A 19,913-nucleotide genomic window follows, 5' to 3' on the forward strand; every position below is an offset into this window, starting at 1 on the left:
AGCGACTTTGTGGCCAAGTATGGTGACCCATACTCGGAATTTGTGCTCTGCATTTAACCCACACACGGAGCAGTGGGCAGTCATTGCTGCGGCGCCCGGGGAGCAGTTGGGGGTTCGGTACCTTGCTCAAGGGTCTCACCTCAGTCGTGGTATTGAAGGTGGAGAGCGCTGGCTATTCACCCACCCCACCGACAATTCCTGCCTACCGGCATCCTATTGACATGGATGAGAATTCGCCTTATTATTGAGCAAATATGCAGTGTCCAGCCATGGAAATTTTAAACTCTCGGGAAGTTAAGTTGATGAAACATCAGTCTTTGTACATGGCTGTTTACAAGAACTAAAGGCCCAAGTGTATGTGACATAAATGGCGCTAAAACACTGCAAATGACAAATCTCTACACAGATTGTGTCATTCTGTACCTGGCATGGTAGAAGACTGCATAGTCAAATCTTGACACTGCAGGTGTGTTGCTCTACCTGTGAAGTTGTACTACAAGACAACTTAATCAATCTGACATATCACAAAGCAGAAGAGAAAATAGGATTTTGAAAAGCACAAAGATAAGAAGCATGTGATTTTCTGAACAACATTCTCATTCAAGACACCTCAACCTCAGGAAGGAGGTTGTAAGGAAACCAGAAACTCCTGCTCGGGGCACTGTCCTGTCTCCAGTGTCACAACTCACAAAGAGTCCTGTGTTGGTTTAGATCATCTCATGGCAGAAACTCACATTCATTCAACCATACAAACAAAGCTTTATGAATAATAAAAACATGAGTCAGTCCACACAGGCAATCCTGAAAGCTTCTAATGGCCAGTCACTGAAAAACATCTAGTCAAGAAAACTACAAGATATATAGTACCTGTTCATATTACTTCACAACCACAGTAAAGAACTGTTGACTGCTGACAGAAGGGTGACAAATACTATAAAGGCAAGCAGACCTCAGAATAGGATTGCTGTACATTGCATGTTGGACCCATTAGAAAGGTGTCCACTAGGGACTGAACGATGCTTCTTTTTTTTGAGGTGATTCAATTCATGATATGGTGTTTATGTATTTAAAAAATCCAGGCATCACAAAATATTCTAGCATATTAATTATATATATGGTTAGTATTGCCCAACACGTTGCTCCAGACTTTATGCAGACCCATGGGACCCATGCAAATTAGATTACTGGCATAAAACTTGTCCAGTAACACACAGTCTCTGTATTTTTGTTTTATCTATATCTGTATGAATGGATGTTAAATTCAGATGCACTGTCCTCATTTTTTCCTCATTTTTTTCCCCAAACAAGCTTCACTGGTTGATATTTTACAAGAAATGGAGGCAGTGAGCAACATCAACCCTTACCTGAATCACCAGTCACTCTAAGGGGGAGTCGTACAGAACAGATTTAACTACTGGTCAGTCCAAAGTAATTACAGAAAGTGCAGCCTATAATCAGTCCAGTGCTGCTAAATGTGTTGTCTGACCAATGGATGAGAGAAAAACAGAGCCAGTGTAGAACAAAAAACACTCACTGAGCCTAATGAAAGAAAGGTTGGTTATTAACAGTCATTACTGAGTGGTCAGGCAGAGACCACATATGTTCCCTTCTGACAAAAAAACACTCATACTGTGGTTGTCAACATTCAGTTTTCTGCTTTCTCTGCAGTTTTGCTGTGCATATTTTTTTCTGCACACATTTAAGGGGCATTTAACAGAAAAAAACATTTTAGTCTTTTTCCATATGTGACTTTTTTGTATCTGTACATTCTGTCTGTGTCTGTCTTTTCCTCTCAGAGCAGATGTGTGGTGGGTGGTCAGGGAAGAGTTAAGTGCTCTACTCTATAAATTCTGCTTTAAGAGTCTGCTGGAAGCTACTGGTTCAGCCTTTAAATACAGTCATCTGACACAACCCAACAGGGGCTTGTAGCTGAGAGCAGCTGCTGACCCAAACTCAGGCTTTAAGGCAAGTTAGTGTGTCACCATTACACTGCTTTGGAGAGGCATGAAGGCTCTGTTATTCACCTGCGTGCTGGTGCCGTGGCTGATGGCAGCATCAGCCTGGAGGTTTGACCAGGGGTCACATCTGATACCGGGATCTGTACCTGGCAAACAGCTGAACGGATACTTCAGTGACCATTTGAAATTAAGAAGGGCTAGGGTAAGAACTTTATTTACATCATGCATGTCTGCCAAAAATGTTTTCTTCAATAATTGATATTTATTTAAAATATACTAAGTGCAGTAAAATTAATAATTAAAGTTTGTTTAAGCTTAAATCATTTTTTTTCCTACAAGCAGTCCAATGTCAGTAAGTAAATATTTCTGATCAGTAATTTGTTAATGCAGTTCACCTGCAGCCGGGCTTCAGAAGACAGATTTATGTCAATTGTCAGATTAAGTAATTATCACTGTAACTCAAAGTCATTTATTGAGGTGGTCAGATATGCAACCCTGAACTTTAAATTGGGTTGAAAAAGACAATGTGGTCTTTGTATTACAGTAAATCGAAACAAATGTGACAGATGTTCTCTTATAAGATATTTATGCCAACAGGGTGGCTGAGAAAATATTATATGAGGTAAGACAACACTTTACTATTCCCAAAGGAAGACTGAGGTCGTGCTTCGTTGTTGGCAATATTTGAGCAATAAAGCAGCCACAGTATTTTAAAACTTAATCTACTTCATGGTTTATTCAGTTAAATTTGTTTTATTTTTTAACTGCATTTCTGTAAGATAATTAATTTAGTTCAGTTTAACACAAACATGTCTACAGCTATGGCTGTGAGGACAATCAATGACTTAATCTATTCCCTAGACCATAACCATTAACCATGACAATGCCCAGCTCCAACCTTTACCCTGAGCTAACCTAAGACTAGTTTGAATCTTAATCCTTAAACCAAGTCTTAACCCCCCCACACAGCACTTTGATGTCTGTCCTCACTTTCACTTAATGTCCTCACTGCCATATAATATATATATATATATATATATATATATATATATAAAATGTAAACACACACATGCACAAACACTTTGCTGTGTCTAACCTGTTCACACTCTAGACAAACCAAACCATGAATTGACCACGTAACCCTCAACTAACCACATTAAACCCTTTATGAAATATTTTGAAAACCAACCCAAAACCGAATTCTGGTTTGGTTCATCCTTTGGGAAACACTTACAGGATGTGAAAAACCCACAAACATCTCAGAAAATGAGAGGGGAAGAAAGACATGAGAGAGAATATGGCTATAAAATTTACTTCAGTTTAATGGGTAAAAACCTAATTTGGGAGCAGCTGTTTTTCATCCTCCTGTGTAAAAGCCTACAGAGACAGCCCTAATGCCCTCCTGCTATTAACATAAGCCATTTATGCCAGGTCAATAATGATGACTTTTTGATAATTCACAATGTGGAATTGGTTTGAGGTCCATTCAGTTAGAGTGGGTTGAGTTTGGATTTTACTCAGGGATACTTTGATTGGTTACAGCCACTGGAGGGAACTTAATCCAGACTTCAGAGATGAAGGATAAACTAAACAAGCATCAGACCACTGGTGATTCAGGATGTATTCACACCTGGGCAGTTGTTCCGAAACAGGGAGCGTTTAACCCCAAAGATCGGTTCGTTTGGGCATATGTGAACACAGCAATTGTGCTTGGATTCAGAATAAAACAAGCGGGCCAAGATCGCCAAGAAAGGGTGGTCTCGGCATGCTTCCATTCAAGCCCTGTAGCAGTTTATTTGCAGTGTGACCATAATCAACACAGCAACTAGGACAACAGACTTATAACTGTGGTTCACACTCCAACAGAGGGGGCAGTAATGGATTCCAGATTGCCAATCATCAACCAAAACAAAAGAAGAAGAAATAGAAGAAAGTTGTTTTTTTTTTTTTTTGCTTTGTTCATTTAGTGAACACTGGTACATTAGCCAGGGAAACAACCAAACAAACTAGCCAGACACACTCCTGATGCTACAAGTTAGTTTTTCCCAGGTAAACAACTTCTTATTCTTTATATGGCGCTTGGCAAACAACGTGTGGTGCATTACCGCCATCTTTTGAATAAAATTTCTGACCAATATGGGAACAGTTTGTTCGTGCATGATATTTGTTTACAACTTTGGGCCGCGTGGGACTGTTACCCTGTAAACACAAACAACCCAAAATAAAAATGCAACAATGGATCTTTTTAGCACCCTGATTTGGAACAAAGTAAACAAGCCACAGGTGTAAATACACTCCTCAGACATCCAGTTTTCACCAGCAGGTAGTTTGCTGGTAAAACAGTCTCATTCTCTCTGGTTGAATGTTTGCAAAGATGCTTTGCAGTGCTAAGCCTGCACACTAATGTCAGATTTATGAGTATCGGAGTCTAATGGATTACAGAAGATCGAACTCACCTAGGCACCACAGTTTAAAGATCTGGACTTGCCAGGAGGCAAACACAGACTCTGTTCAGACTGAAGGATGAAATTTACGACAACCTCTGAAAGTCTACAGGCGTCTGTGGTCAGGAAATGAGAATGCACAAAACTTGGGCTGTATTTGATTCCTCAAGAAACTCAAAGTAAAAATTGGTGATGCAAATTCTTTTAAACAAAATTGGAATATAAACAATATTTATATAAACTATAATTATATAAACTTATAACTTATTATATAAATTATATAAACAATATAATTACAGAAATCAAAATACTGCAGTCAATTTGTGAAACCATGAGCTTCATTCATATTACAATGGTAGTCAAAGAATTCATAGTCAAAGACAAAAATTCAGATATCCTTAATGATGTGATTTCTACAAATGTGCAGTGAGTATATGCATAAACAATAAAAGTAAAGGAGTAAAATAAAGTTATTAGAAAATAAATATTATTGGATGGCAGACATGTTGGATATCTGAAACTGAAAGCCCAGTACACAAGTTTGGCAAGGATGATGCTGATAAGACAGTTGTGGATAGGAAGAAAGTTGCTGTGGATATCTGGCCCCTTTTTACTTTAGTATATTTATTGCTCTTCAATAAAGAAAAATAATTTCTTATTCAATTACTTGATTAAGCGAAGGAATGATAGAATAGATAGAATATGCAATAACTAAAACTTATGAAAGACTAAAATAATCCATAGCTACACAAAAATTTTATGACAGCACTACAGCTTTATTTCCAAAACTCCAGCTGACAAGTAATTAAAATTGTACACACTGTCCCAGTTAAGGTTGAGGCAAGTAGTCAAGTACAGAATTTATTACAGACAGTGTATCTTAGAAATCTATGTCAGATGGTTGATAATAAAGGTGCTAAACAAAGTCTCTTTTCAAACAGACAACAAAACTGTGTCACAAATTGCAGTGCCCTTATTTATTTCAGGCTGACCACTGTGTTGGCATCATGAGGAAAAATATGCAAAGGTTGTGGCCAAAGCAATGCAGCAAAAAAAGTTAAGCTATTTGTCTAAATATAGTGGCTGAAGAGCAGTTAACTTTGTATTTACCACTTACGTGCTAACAAGCCTGCTGTCCGAGTTGGGCACAGTGCAGTTAAGATATTTATACATCGTTATTTCTACTAAGAATGTACAGTACAACGTGTAAAATTTTTTCCAAAATTGACCTAACCCTGGCCATGTCAATGTTTCACTCTAACCAATGAGCTGGCCGGTATATGAACAGGCCGTGTTTTCTCCTGCAGAGGGCGCTGCCTCCTGCTGATGAACCTGATGACAGTCCAATCCCAGTGGAAGGAGATGCCACTGGTAAGAGAAGCATGAGGTTACCTCATCAGCACCTGGCCACATACACAAGAAAATCTATCTGAAGGTTTAAAACCATTGGCCACACTGGTACTTATGTTATGTTCATGGTTTGTAAGTGTGGGAAAGACACTGAAAGACAAACTCTAATTGTTAAAAAACAAGTCAATCAGGGTAGCGGTGGACTTGGGGCATGGACTTAAGCCATACAACTGTTACGTGGTTCATAAAATCTGTTGCAATAAAGTCTTATTTTTGCATGGGGACTGTGTTGCAGACCTGCCCACCTGTCTACTGTGCGTGTGTCTGACTGGCTCAGTGTACTGTGAGGAGGTCAGTCCAGACATGACCATGGTTCCCACGCTGCCTAAAGAGACAGCCTACCTTTATGCACGCTTCAACAAAATTAAAAAGATCAGTACCAAAGACTTTTCTGACATTGGTAAGTCAGAAAGCTTTTATTATTACAACCTGTTGATCGCATGTTTGTCGTTGGCCACGCTGTCCAAGTCATTTGTCTGATTCAGCTCAGTTTAGCTGAATTTCTGGTCTATGTTTGGCATTTAACAACCAGCATATTGAAGGAAATAATTGTAGTGGACTGCATTTATCTGCAGAAGGACAGTAATATTCGAGGGACAAAAGAAGGCGAAATTTATGGTGCAACATTAGTAACGTGGCAAAACAAAAGAAACAGACATCCAAAACTTTGATAATTTTTTTCTCTCTGTCAACAGTGACTCTGAAGAGGATTGACCTCACAGGGAACCTGATCTCAGAGATTGAAGATGGGGCATTCTCTAAGTTAACCTTGCTGGAAGAATTGTCTCTGGCTGATAACAGACTGGTCAAACTTCCTATGCTTCCTGCCAAACTCACATCCTTCAATGCCAACCACAACCTCCTCAAAACTAAGGGCATCAAAGCAAATGCCTTCAAGGTACACATCATTGCCATTCCTAAACATTTATATTGTATTGATCTAAAGATTCAAAGCATTTATTAAAATGACCAGAACTATCTATAACAGTATACTATGGCAGCACTTCAGGTTGTTGTATTGTCATTTTGCTCTCAGAAAGAAATCACAAAAAGCATAATTTCTAATACAATTCACATAACTGATAACTTATTTGCTATTCCCAGTCTCTATGATGTGAATTCATTTCCCCCAACAGAAACTGACCAAGCTGGTCAACTTATTCCTGGCCGACAATGAGCTTGAAGCCATTCCACACATCCCAGAGAGTGTTCGGATCTTACATCTACAGGTCTGTATCTTCTACTGCTACACAACTAAAATTCTGTTCACTCTTTATAATCTTGAATTATTTGCATTTTCTGCAGAACAACAACATCACTGAGGTCAACAAAGACACCTTCTGCAGGTCCAATGACACCTACTACCTACGACTAAACCTTAGTGAGGTCCGGATGGATGGAAACCCTGTGGTGTTGTCCAAGTACCCTGATATCTTCACCTGTATGAAGATACTGCCTGTTGGAAAGTACCGCTGAAGAGGCAGAAGATTTACTGTAGCCCCTTTGTTGCTGACGGAGCAGTTTTCACACAACACAGTCCTGGGGGGATTACCATGATGATCTGGATCTTGGGGGCACTGGTCCCATAGTGGGGGTGAGGGGTCAATGTTTTTATTTCAGCAAACCTACAAACAGCTTGTGTCACTGTCAGGTCAAAATAAACTATGCACTGTACTGAAGGTGTAGAATTGAAGTTTCTCTACTCTGGCCTTCATCAGCTCTACTGTCTGATGGAGTACCAACATTTATAGGAAGGTGCTTGTAAGAGTTGCTGAGAGTCCGTCACATGCATTGGTGCAAAACCACTAAAGAATGTGTATGCAGTGCTAAATATGCTTCAGACAAACTAGTCTCTCTGACCATGACTTGAACCAAAGATACTATAGGTGAGATGCTTTCCGAATGTCTTTTCCACACTTGACATAGAACTGATGTAATCCCTTGAATGAGTAGAGAGGCATCAACACCTCTATAATGACAGTCCAATCTATTGTTTCATTTTGACCTGATGCTGTATTGCCCAGATTAAAGAAACTTCACAAACTGCTGGTGACACTGGACCAACAGATATCTGAAGCAAAGTAATTACCAGTAATTATCTGTAACTATTAGTTTAAAACAGGTCAATGTTATCACACTTTGTGGAATTTATTTTAAAACAGAAGCCTTTTGTTAAGATTTTAAATTAAGGTATTACTGCAACCTTATAGACAGCTGCTTTTTCTGACCTAAACATGTATCTTGGACAGTAAAACCTATAATGACAAGATTTTACATTAACAACAAAATGTTTCATAATACCACAAGTAAAATATACACAAATGCCCAAAAGAAACTTATAATGGACGCACATGATTTTTCTAGTCTTTCACCTTGCTCACTGGGGGTCAACTGGCATTATCTGGATAGTCATTGCTCGAAGAACATGTGAAAAGTGCTGTCTACATGTGCATTAATGGCGTTGCAGAATCAAATTTTCAGGCTAATGGTGTAAAAAAAACGTGAGTTTTTAGGCTAGCTCTGAAACAAAAACATTGCAAAAATTCTTACAATTACAACTGAAGTTTTGTCTGACATACTATTATAACTGAATGCTCACAGAAGGCAGGAAGATGCTACAGTATCTTCCAAACAGGATTGAAGTTATCTCAGTCATACGAAAGAAATACTTGATACCTGCATGTTGATGTTTAATCACGTTTTGAGATTTCTTGCTAGTCAGACTATTATCCTAGCTGACTCAGACATCTGATAAACGGTTGTCTTAAAATAATAGTCTATAAATACTTTTCTCACTGTTATTTCTAGAAAAAAATATTCATAATGAACACAACACTGTTGTTCAACCATTTTGTGAATTAATTTCAATTTTAGTTTTTCTGTTACTAATGCCACGCTATAAAGGACAATGGCCATGCAGACCTGTCCAGCTGCAGGATTTCTTAAGTGTTTTGTGACTTCACTTCACTTTGTTTTTTAATTTATATGTTCCAGTGGAAGTGACCTGGGGAACAATGTATCTATGAACTATAGTAATGTGAAAAGTACCCCTCAATCCTCTGTCTGCCTTTAAAATGTCTTGCTTGTGTATCTGAAGCTTCCCTTCCAGTAACAAAAACTTACTTTAAAAATTATTACTGATGTGAATAGGATAGGGGTGTACAGGAAGGTGTGTATGTAACATGGCTATGTTTATAAGATATTGTAATAAAGTTAAACCTTTTTTTAATTAAAACGCATATTAAATTCTTTGCTTTAACAGAATGTTCCTGCTCCAAGGGGCAAGGGGAGACTGAACAGTGATAGACCAGATCAGGCCCTAGCAATATACTTTGCACAGGGGTTATATTTATTCATTTTCTGATATGAACAATAACAGAAGGAGGTTTGTCATGGCCCAGTACTGAAGAAAAGACTACTGCCTTGTAGCAACTGTGTTTACATTCTTTCATTCACTGAGGGAGAGGGGTGATTGTAGTTCAGTGTGCATCTGCAGTTTATGAGAAGCAGAAGATTTGTTTTTTCAGCTTTCTCAATTTTATCTTTGATTAAACAAACTCCACCAAAAGAGAAAACACCAACAGCCCATGCCAGACAATCTACATGGTAACCCTGGAACCCTCATGTTTAATTACATTTTTGATGGACAAGGTAACAGTGGCACCTACAAATATATCCACCACAGATAACACTGAACTACACCTTTGAGTGTAGTTCACAACCGCAAACAGACAGTTACTTCTGTCATCAGAGTCAAGCCCACACACATACAACTTAAACACCCCACAGACTTCAACTGAAAGAAACAGTACAAGATACTAATAATGGCAGAGGATGATTAAGACAATCTATTAAGTCCATTAATTACCACTGCAATCTGGCACAACCCCAAGTGCTGACATCAGTGTACACTGTATATCAACCAACAAATACTAAGAAATGTCAAACATATAGAGTAATTCAGAAACTGTGTCTGATCAAAGCTCTAGCTAATATAGTTAAAATGTTGGTCTTCACAAAGTGTGGATTTACCAATTTACCTTTGTTTAATTTATATCCTCTAGCCACACTGCCTGAACAACAACAATTGCATTACACCACTCCCCTTGGCGCACTGCAGAGTTTGTGTGTGTGTATGCACAGTTAGAGAGTTAACATTAATATGTCCAGAATGAAGAAACACCAATCAGTGATTGGGCACATGCTAGTAAATGTCTGCGGTTTGTAAGTGTTAGACAGCCAAGTCCCAGAGTAACTGGCTGGCTAATGTCATGATCGACCAGGAACAAAAATGTTAAGATTCTGTATGCCTACTCTTTGTTTTGTGTTTTCATTTGTTTACTTTTAAGTACATGTTCATGCCTGTGTCTTTATACTATAGCATGGATGTCAGTATACCAGGCACAGCCAACTCTGCAGCAGAACAGTTACAATGGGAATTACATTTTTCCACAATATCACTGAAGAAAACACAAGTAAAGCAAAATAAGAGTTTAGAGCACATAGATCAGTATGGAAACTGTGGGTTAATGCCCTTTGAGCACAGCCAACTTGGCAAAACTTTACATTCTCAAAGCAAACGGGAGAATAGGTTCCATACTGTTTCTGGAGCATGCTTTACTATTTGACAATTTACTGCTTGTGAACCTATGTAGTTTATCAACTTAGCTATGTGTTCAAATTGGCCTTATTTTGGAGGAATCTTTTAATCTTCATAGCCAACACAGAAGAGACAACCATCTTTTAACTAAACAGGCAGATGCTTCTAGTAAATAGCAAATAAAATGAGTGTGTTACAAGGGTTTCTAACACACACCTCCAATGTGACTCAATGTCTGGACTTGTTTGATTTTTTTTTTTTTGCCATGACACATATCTAGAGTATCTGTATCTATCATATTGATTAATCTATATATCTATCGGCACCCACCTATCTAAGCTAGCTATTGGATCATATGTATCAATCTAACTGAAGTATACAGTACAGAGGGTACATACATCTTACCTGTTGCAAAATCTGAAGCCTCCATGGGCTTCAAAGACAAACCCAGACCTCCAGATCTGACTTTCTGATCGTCAGCTGGACAAGACAACAAGGCTCCTTCATGGGTGGATCAGGGTGAAACCCAGCAGGGTTCAACACGAGGTTAAAGACTGATTACAACATGAAGCTGCTATTTTATGCCTGTCTGAGCTCACACTGAAGGAATTTCGGATAGATCATGTTTGGACTTACAAACAATAAACAGAAACTGGAAATCTGTTTAGGCGAAAATACAATCTTGCATCAGGTTTTGCCAATAGTAATTTTGGCAAAACATTAACCAAGGGAAAAATGTGACAGTGGCATTACATTGTGTAGGTGGAAAGGTCAAACCCCACCAAATCCAGTCAGTCATTTTTACTGGAACCTAGTTAGTTATCCGTCATGTGTCAATAAGCACAAACAGTTAAACACCATGGAAAGCAGGTGGTGTTTTGGTTTTGAAGTCTGTTTTGGTATGGTTGTGTCTTCACCTACCTGAAAGTGTTGGAAGGTTCTGCATCGGTCATTACATCTGTCTGAGAAAGTCCTTAGAGTCCTGAAGAACAGAAGAAGATCCCTGCTCTCCTCCACTCTGAAATAGCATTGCACACATCTTTAAAATTAGCCGAATTAAGCAGAAGAAGATGGATGGATGGCTACAGTGCAAGTCAAGTATCTGTGATGTCACACCCCAGTCTCTCTCCTCGTTTCCCTATCACCTCTTCACTGTCTGCTGTCCAATTAAAGTCAAAAGTAAAGATATGACAACAGGCAATTTATTAGTTCTGCCCTGTCAAAGTTGATGATTTAAAAGACTGAAATACCAGAGGGTGCTATTAAATGTAATGCATCAGCACTATGAATAGCCAGAGGTGTCAGCTGTGGCCAGAAAATTTTGATAAATGTACAGAGTGAATAGAGTCTACTTCACTAACTGGGTCTGAGAAGGTATACTGCTATACCTTGTGGTAAACAAAAACACCAGCATGTTGACACCGTCATTGTGAACATGCTAAGACGCTGGTATTTAGCAAGTATAATGTTGTTGCAACAGACTGGTGCTCATAGTTTAGTGTTATAGCATGCCATCATTCCCTAATTTTCAATAAAAACAAGCTACACCTGAAGTAGATGCAAATGCCATTGGTTTTACATGGTTTCAGTCATTAGCAAACTGGACAAATTTACAACCAGCTGGTGGCACAAGAGGAAAGGATGGAATAGGTTACAAAAAGGTACATCCATGGAATGCTGTATATCACAAGGGAAATAGCAAAAAAACCCCCAAAACAAACAAAAAAAAACAAAAACAAAAAAACACCCAAAGTCTTTGTTTTGGTCTGGTTCACTCTAAGTGAGGCTGGGACAGTCTCTTAAAGGCTTTCCACAGTTTTCCATGGGGGCCCAGGGCTAGACGGCAGCTGGGTGAAGTTTCCAGATGACTGTTATTCCACACACAGCTAATGGAAACATGGCAGCACCCTCCCATATAATGGAGTGCTACCAAGAAGACAGAAAAAGAGAGACTGATCCCTGATTACATAATTGTGTATTAAACTGTAAAATCTGTTTGCAGGAAAAAGTGGAAAGAAGATCAAAATATAAACAAACACCGTTTATATTTTTAAACAATTTCAAACATTTCATTCTGAGTTATTGAGTGTAGGCTGTAAAAAATTAATATAAAATTCAATCTATAACAAAGTGCTAGAGACATTATGCCTGTTTATTAAAAAAAAAAAATCCTTTCGAACAAACATATCACTGAACACAACCATCATTTCATTCACGAAACATCCTGTTCCACTGAAATGCCCAGTTCCTAACTGCCTTTGGTTTAGAACCATGATTACCTGTTTATCTCAGCCTGCTAGTTTCTTCAACTTCATGGTAATAACAGGCAGAAACAGATCAAAGTAGCAGTGCATTCTGGGAATACCCCAGCTGCAGTCCAATGCACAAACTTTGTCTTTTGAATTCTGACAGATGGTTATGGATCAAATAGTTGCAATAACATTTTAGTCAACACTGAAACTGTGGTGGTACATGCTGACAGAATTTAACATCTGTCATGTTTATTGAATAAATAAGTTTAAGGGTTATCTTTGTCGACTAAATCTATACAGCTGTGTCCAACACATCCATACCTTTCACCATTTTTGTGGTGATTTTTCTGTTGCAACCTTTCTTACCCAGGCACAGAAAGATCCCCACCTCATTCTTTTTCTCACCCCAAAAAAAAAAAAAAACTGGATTAGAAAATACAGGCTGTATACTGGGTATATGGCTGTCTTGAAAGTAAGGCTCCTTGAAAGTCTTAGGCTTTGCTCATATCTCCCCACTGCTGTCCTGACTTAAGCAGTTTCGGTTTCACACTATCAGTCTGGTGTGGATCTGGAAACACAAACTGCACTTTAGAAACCCCCCCAGTGTGTGTGATCAGTGTTAGTTCAACTCCAGAAAGGGAGTAAAAATGGTTCATGGGTCAGCTGGCTTGAATCCACATATGACAAGAGCAGCACTGTTTTCATGGCAAAATTTCAAAAGGACAGTTTGACATCATCCAGACTCCTTTGTCCACCCTACAATGCACTGCTTCAGCAGTATTTCCACATCACAGTCACTTGCTGACTTTTGGGCTCCAAGAGTTAATTTAGCATGAAAACGTACACCATTAAACTGGTTTGCATTAGCTGTCTACACGTCTTGCAGCAGCTCACAGATTAAGCACATCACTTAGATATGAAGAATCTTCTAGGTTTTTTTTTTTTTCTTCTTCAGGCGTGACTTGTAACTACAGTGATTCTTGCTGACTGTGAACCCAGATCCTCTGTCCACATAGAACTGTGACTGATTACAACTGCTGTGACACTGACAGAGGACTGAATCTAAACTAACATGCTGCTGTCATTGCACAGCCTGAGAAATTTAAAAAACCTCTTCAGTGAAACAGGAGGACAGACGTGGGAACGATGTCTTGGCTAAATATAAACAACAAAATACCCACCGTCTGCATTTACCAGTACAGACTAGCTTGATTTAACAAATTTTATCAGTCTGATTTGAATTGTAAAACTATCTCTCTTACATACACAGACTGAGAAGGCAGCAGTGTGTCAGAATCATTATCTCCAGTATTTTTCCATCTGTTGTTTGCCAGATTCTGTAGACTGGACCATACAATCCAGATGTGGTCTGGCCACAGATATAGAGCAAATCAGACTTGTGTTCTGTGGTGCTGATTCACAGTCAGAGCACATGCTTTCTGGTAAACTATAGTTATACTGTAAGGACAGGCAATAACATAAACACAAACAACACATTTAGACTATATCCCACAACCGAGAGAAAGCATCACTTAGATCTTGTAGCAGCAAGTGCTGTAATGCTCAGGGCAACTGCCTCAAGATTGAAAATAATAACCTAAACTGATGAAGGTGGCAGTGGTGTGGGAAAGCCTAGCACTTCGTAGATATAAAGTGTTCTGTCTTGCCAAAATTTAATTGTAAGTATTTCTCCATAAGACTGAACATTCCAGACAAAACAGCAACAGTCAGGGAATCCAGGCGTAAATTCTCGATCAGAACTGTGCGGGTGTGGTGTGAAAAGATTTGATGTCTGATGTTTTGTTAGATTAAACAGAAATTAAATTTTCTGATGAAAGATCACCTGCTACTGGCTAACTTACAAAAATTAACATTTTGTCCTGCAGTGTAATAAGCACCTGGTAAGAAAATATTAGTAACTAAGCTCCCGATGTCAGAGTAAACCTCAACAGACCAGACGCACACACATCCACACTCAGAGCAGGAAAACAGGTGTAACTAATATTAATGGCAACACTCCATTCACAGGTAGGTGTGCCAATGGAGCAGCACACCTAAGTGGAATACAGCTATGAATGTAATGAATTACGCCAGTATTTGACAGTCTGCTATGAGAAAGACCCGTTGTTTGTGAGTGGACAGAGTAAGAAAAGTCAATGTGTGAGGAGGTTCAGCTGTGCTACTGCTTCAATAAACACTTGGGTTAAACTAAACAGATCACTTCATCCTGACAGGAATAATATTTCATATTTAAGTTTAGAGTTGGACTAAGCAGTGTAAATATAGGACAGGTGGACCACAGTGATTGGCCATGGGTGTGGAGGTGAGAGAATAAAGAGTAATAATAAATAAATGATAAAGAGTTTCTACTTTTTTTCATGTGTTCCATGTCTTTAGAGCTGTACAACAAAATGAATGCCACAGGAGACAGCCCTAAAGCATGGAGCGTTCTCTCCATATGTAAACAATACCACATCACAGCATCTCCCTGAGACACATAATGTCGCCAGCTCTAAACTACTTTTCATTTCAATGTGGTTGCTTCCACAGATCACAACTGACAATTGCAAACATGCATTTCCTGTTTGAAGTCCACCATCATCACTGATCAACTCTTGATTGACAGATACATTTTTACACCAGTCATTTGACTGATTAATGTATATCAAAGCATTTTCTAAGCCTGAGCAAACAAAATCTGCATTTTAAAGTTTGGATTACTCAGAAAAGGTTTCCTTTCATTCTAGATATACATGACAACTCCAACGTTTACAAAGGAGACCGATTTTTTTTTCAGGTCAGTTAAACATAAATCTGCAATGTTACTTCTTACCCTGACAGGAAGCTGCTGAACCTCTGCAGATCAGTGGCATCCAGCACCACATTAAGATCAGTGATGCTTCTCTCAGATCTGTCACCCTCCTGCAGGACAAACACACCATCAATTAGTAAGAAAACATTGTGTCACTCAGGGTACTTTACAGTTATCCAGATTCATCTACAGTGACGATATTAATTTAATTTAATTCTGTGTCGCTCTGTAATTTCTCTTTAGCAGTTAGAAAGGTCACTTCAGTCATGAATGAGGTGTCAGATTTTACCACTGCCTTATATGACAGGTGATGGCCATCACAAAACTTTAATGATACCAACAAACATAACCAGTCACATGCTGACTTGACTAAATGAAAACAAGCAGGATTTCTTTATTTATCACAAATCTATGCCATCAATTATTTACTGGGGTGCACTAGTTCAGTATGTACACTCATACATAGTGTATGAGACAAAAAGAAAGAAACTCAACAGCTTTCTGTAGTTTGATTAAAACATAGGGAAAAGCCAAATGATAAATGAGGAGGAGGGCTGTGATTAAAAATAAGGTTCTATTGAATTACATTTCTTTAAAACAAGCCCTGATTATCTGCATGATCTGCCAATGAGAAAAGAAGGCCACAGAGTGTGACTGAGCAGGAAGAGACAAGCTTCAAACAGCTGCTCAGTAACTAGAACATCTGTATCAGTCTTACGTCCGATATCAACCTTGTTTCATGTTCCAGCATGTCGGTGCAGCATCTCCACATACAGTACAGGTTCTAGTTTTAGTCACTGCACAGGCACAATAGTACCAAACATGGTAATATCAGGAATGAGTACATTTCAGGAAGCTGCACACAACTGCTGCATCAACTTCTGTTCAACAAGAAATTTTTCCAAGACATACCATAATTGCAACTAAAGCAACAAACTGTGGGTTTTACTTTTCTGTTAGTTTACATATTATACAAAAGAGATGCACATTACAAAGAAAGGTTGACAGATGTATTATTTAAACTGTGCACAGAACCAGGTCTCCCCTTTTTAATGTCTTAATTCAAAGCTAACACACAGTTGATGTTCATATCATTTTGAAATTGTATTCTCAAGAAGAAATAAAACACACAAGTTTCCCCAGAATATTAATAGATATCTTATAAGCATCTATCTCCATGTTAAAGAGAAAAGTGATTCATATTTAGGGAACCAAAAATCATATCTGCAATTGATTTTGACACTAACACTAAAGCTTTTAAGGTTTTTGTAAGACATACACTACCACTCAAAGGTTTGGACACATTCAATTCAATGGTCAAGTGTATACAAACCTTTAGCAGGTAGTGTACTAGCCAAAATTATGTTGCAATGCAAAATTTAAATGTTGATCAAATCCTATTGAAGTGTTAGATGTGTGTGTTTACAAAATGTCCCTGGTTCCAAATTACTCAGCCAAATATTTAATGACTTTTTCAATACAAGCTAAAACATCAGAAGAAAAACTATGCTTTTAATTGTACTCCATGAGCCAGCCTGGGCAGTGATTCAATGAAACCTCTGGTCTGGTTATCAGTCCAGTTAGAATTAAAACCAGAAAACAGATGGATCAAGCAGGTTTACAGATTACAATAAAGCAGAGCCTCTCTATAGTAGAATTACAACCACTGCTGACTTTACATTTACATTGTTGGCTGATGTCAAAGCACCACCCTTGTGGAACAATCATGTATACTGAACTTCAATATTTTCTGGTTAAGTACAGGGGTTTTATACAGGGTTTGTATAAAACTTTTATATATTTCTTGAAGTAAGCTATGGATTGATGATGGTCAATCATTTTAGTATTATTACTGACATTCAAGCGTCACATCAGCACTAGAATAAAAAAAAAAAAAAAAAATCCAAGAATCCCTAGCTCTTCCTGAAGAAGAGTTGTGGATATATTTCTTGTGCATGAAAAATGAAAACTGGCAACAACTCACTCTATGAACTGCTGTCCCTTAATGAGACTGATCAGAAAATACAAAACACATTTAAACTTTTAAATGATGACATTTGTGCAAAAAGGTTATTGCTGCCAGCAGCATGAATTAGCTTAATACCAATTGTCATTGTTTCCTCTGAGGCAGCTTGGTCTTAGATCTGATTTGATGACACTTAAAACCTGAGATTGATTTTTATTTGTAGTGTTTAGTGTGTCTGACAGATGATGATGAGGTCTGATCAGCTACAAAATTCTGTGTAATCGTCATCTGGGAACCACTGAGTGTGGCCCTCTGTCACCCTCTGCTGGCAGCACTGTGATAACAGTTATATATACAGTTATATACTATAACCATCTTCAACAGTGTAAATTAATCTAAGTTGCACCATCAACATTTGTTTGAAGAAAAGCATAGACAAAATCTTTTGCAAAAATAAAACAAATGTGTGATTGTTTTAATGACTTTAAAGCACTTTGAATTGCGTAGTGTATGAATGGTGCTATACAAATAAATTTGCCTTGCCTTTATGTACAGAGGTCTAAATCCAACAATAGTGCCTGTAATGTTGAGTGACCCTCTGTCAGATGAACAATAAAATGACTCACCCTGACCTCAGAGAGCTGGAACTCAACTTGGAAGAACAGTTTAGAGCAGTGACCTGACATACAGAGCTGCTGGACCAACTTTCTGCCACCTAGTACAGAAACACAGACAATAATAAATACATTATCACACCACTACAGGCCGATTTGGCATCACAAAACGTATTTCCTATACACTATACATCTGAAAAGTTAGAGCTGCAACAAACGAATATCCATATAATTTTGGTCTGTTAACCTGCACATAATGTAATATAGCTAATTTATAAAATATCACAAAACAGTGAACACTATCTATTCTATTCAGACAGATGGGTCTTCATACTGCTTTGCAGAGTCTTTCTTGTGCAGCAGTCCAGACTGATGTGATTGAGCTCCGTCTGCCGCTTCAGATCCTCCTCCAGCTTCTCCACCTCCTCCTTCAGCTTGGATAGCACCTTTGTCCCTTCTCCTTGTCTCTGTCCACACAAATACAACCTGTGGAAATGAGTAACAGACTATTGTCAAAACAACTCAGCATACGTATTTGCCGTTACCCACATTTTACTGCACCACCCTGTGTAATTAAAAGCAAATTTAAGGTAAAAACTACATTCACAACTACAATGAAACTCACAGGGCATCATGCATTTGTCCTTTGAAGTGAAATGCCAAGTCCTTGTGGTGATCTTTCTGTTTGCGCTGCAATGCTTCAACTTCAGCCTGGAGACACTCGATCTGAGCCTCCAGCATTTTCACCTCCTCAGTGTTCTCCTGGCTCATCTTCTGAAGGAAAACCCAGAAATATTTTGAAGTTTCTGTATGTGAAGAAGGCAGCACAAAAATACAGTCACACCAATAAAGAGAAGACAAACAATATATACAGGCTAAAAAGACAACTGTCACAAAGCTTATGATATGTGTGGGAGGGGAGAGAATATTACTGATTTTTCAAAGTTCACCTTTTTGGCTATAATGCTTTATTTTCTGTCTTGTTAGTTTTATACAGATGGACCCTTGTACGTTTTCCTTGATTGTACGGTTTATTAAAGCATGTTTCCTATTTTTGTTTAAATGTACTTTAATTTTTTTGTTTTTCTGAGGCCCTTTGAAAACATGCTGCATCTCAAGGGGTTGAGCCTCATATTAAACCTGAACTAACGTTCACGTCAACTACTGAAGACTGTCTACTATCATCTGTCAATGGTGCTAAAGCATAACTGCCCTTCCCACCCCCGAAGCGGCTCTAGAAGTCCAAAACGAAAAGCAAATACGCGAACAAAACGAGAAACCTGTGTTTAACTACGTACACTGGTCTCACAGCAGTAAGTTACTAAACACAGTTAGCTAATGTTTGTTACCTAGCTAAAACGACGACGTGTTATTTACACTGGGTGACATTAGACAGGCTGTCTCGGTTACACCGTGGACGTATTTAAACAAAAATGACTTTAAAGTATGAAACCCACAGATATTGAACAGTTACACTGCGTTTTACTAAGAATTGGACACTTTAACTCACCTGTTCAAGTTTCTTCAGCCTCGACAGCCAAAACAGTTTGGAGCCTCGCGCCCTCTGGACTCTACCACATTTAACGAGCCGGAGGGGGGAACCCCACAGTTTCTCTGACCAATAATCAGATAGTGTACCTCCATGTTGACACAAATACCCTGAAAGTTATACAAATGTGCTGTAAAAGAACATGTTATTGTTTTATTATTGCTAATATGTACGCAATAAAAAGCGGCTCGACGTGGAAATTTTGAAAGCCTCCTTTGTATTGTAAATCCCTATAGATGTGGCTAAACCACTAAGGCCGTTTTAGCTAAGCAAGTTAAAAAATAACCTTTTCTTCACTGATTAACAGA

At 38.4% G+C, this 19,913-nt stretch overlaps 2 protein-coding genes across 5 annotated transcripts in view; one reads left to right on the forward strand and one right to left on the reverse strand.

Moving 5' to 3' along the window:
• cenpp (centromere protein P) overlaps nt 1–19,913 on the reverse strand; it is a 75,329-nt gene that overhangs the window by 54,577 nt on the left and 839 nt on the right. Inside the window, exons 1-6 of one of the 4 annotated variants that reach the window (XM_026306607.1) lie at nt 19,567–19,710; nt 18,682–18,830; nt 18,391–18,542; nt 18,069–18,157; nt 15,498–15,586; nt 11,334–11,430 (exon numbers count right to left, since the gene is read on the reverse strand). In XM_026306607.1, the coding sequence (XP_026162392.1) occupies nt 11,334–11,430; nt 15,498–15,586; nt 18,069–18,157; nt 18,391–18,542; nt 18,682–18,827 (573 nt within the window). In that variant the 5' untranslated portion in view covers nt 18,828–18,830; nt 19,567–19,710. Of the gene's footprint in view, nt 1–11,333; nt 11,431–15,497; nt 15,587–18,068; nt 18,158–18,390; nt 18,543–18,681; nt 18,863–19,566; nt 19,711–19,913 lie in introns of those variants that run through there. The other 3 variants (XM_026306605.1, XM_026306608.1, XM_026306604.2) reach the window with 3 other exon arrangements.
• Nucleotides 1,893–9,041, forward strand: ogna (osteoglycin, paralog a). Its single transcript, XM_026306609.2, has 6 exons — nt 1,893–2,160; nt 5,710–5,773; nt 6,048–6,212; nt 6,508–6,710; nt 6,949–7,041; nt 7,118–9,041. Exons 1-6 carry the CDS (start codon nt 2,005–2,007, stop codon nt 7,286–7,288), a joined length of 852 nt encoding a protein of 283 aa, XP_026162394.1. The 5' UTR covers nt 1,893–2,004; the 3' UTR covers nt 7,289–9,041.

This window comes from Mastacembelus armatus, chromosome 5, assembly GCF_900324485.2.
Source record: "Mastacembelus armatus chromosome 5, fMasArm1.2, whole genome shotgun sequence".
Lineage (NCBI taxonomy): Eukaryota > Metazoa > Chordata > Actinopteri > Synbranchiformes > Mastacembelidae > Mastacembelus > Mastacembelus armatus.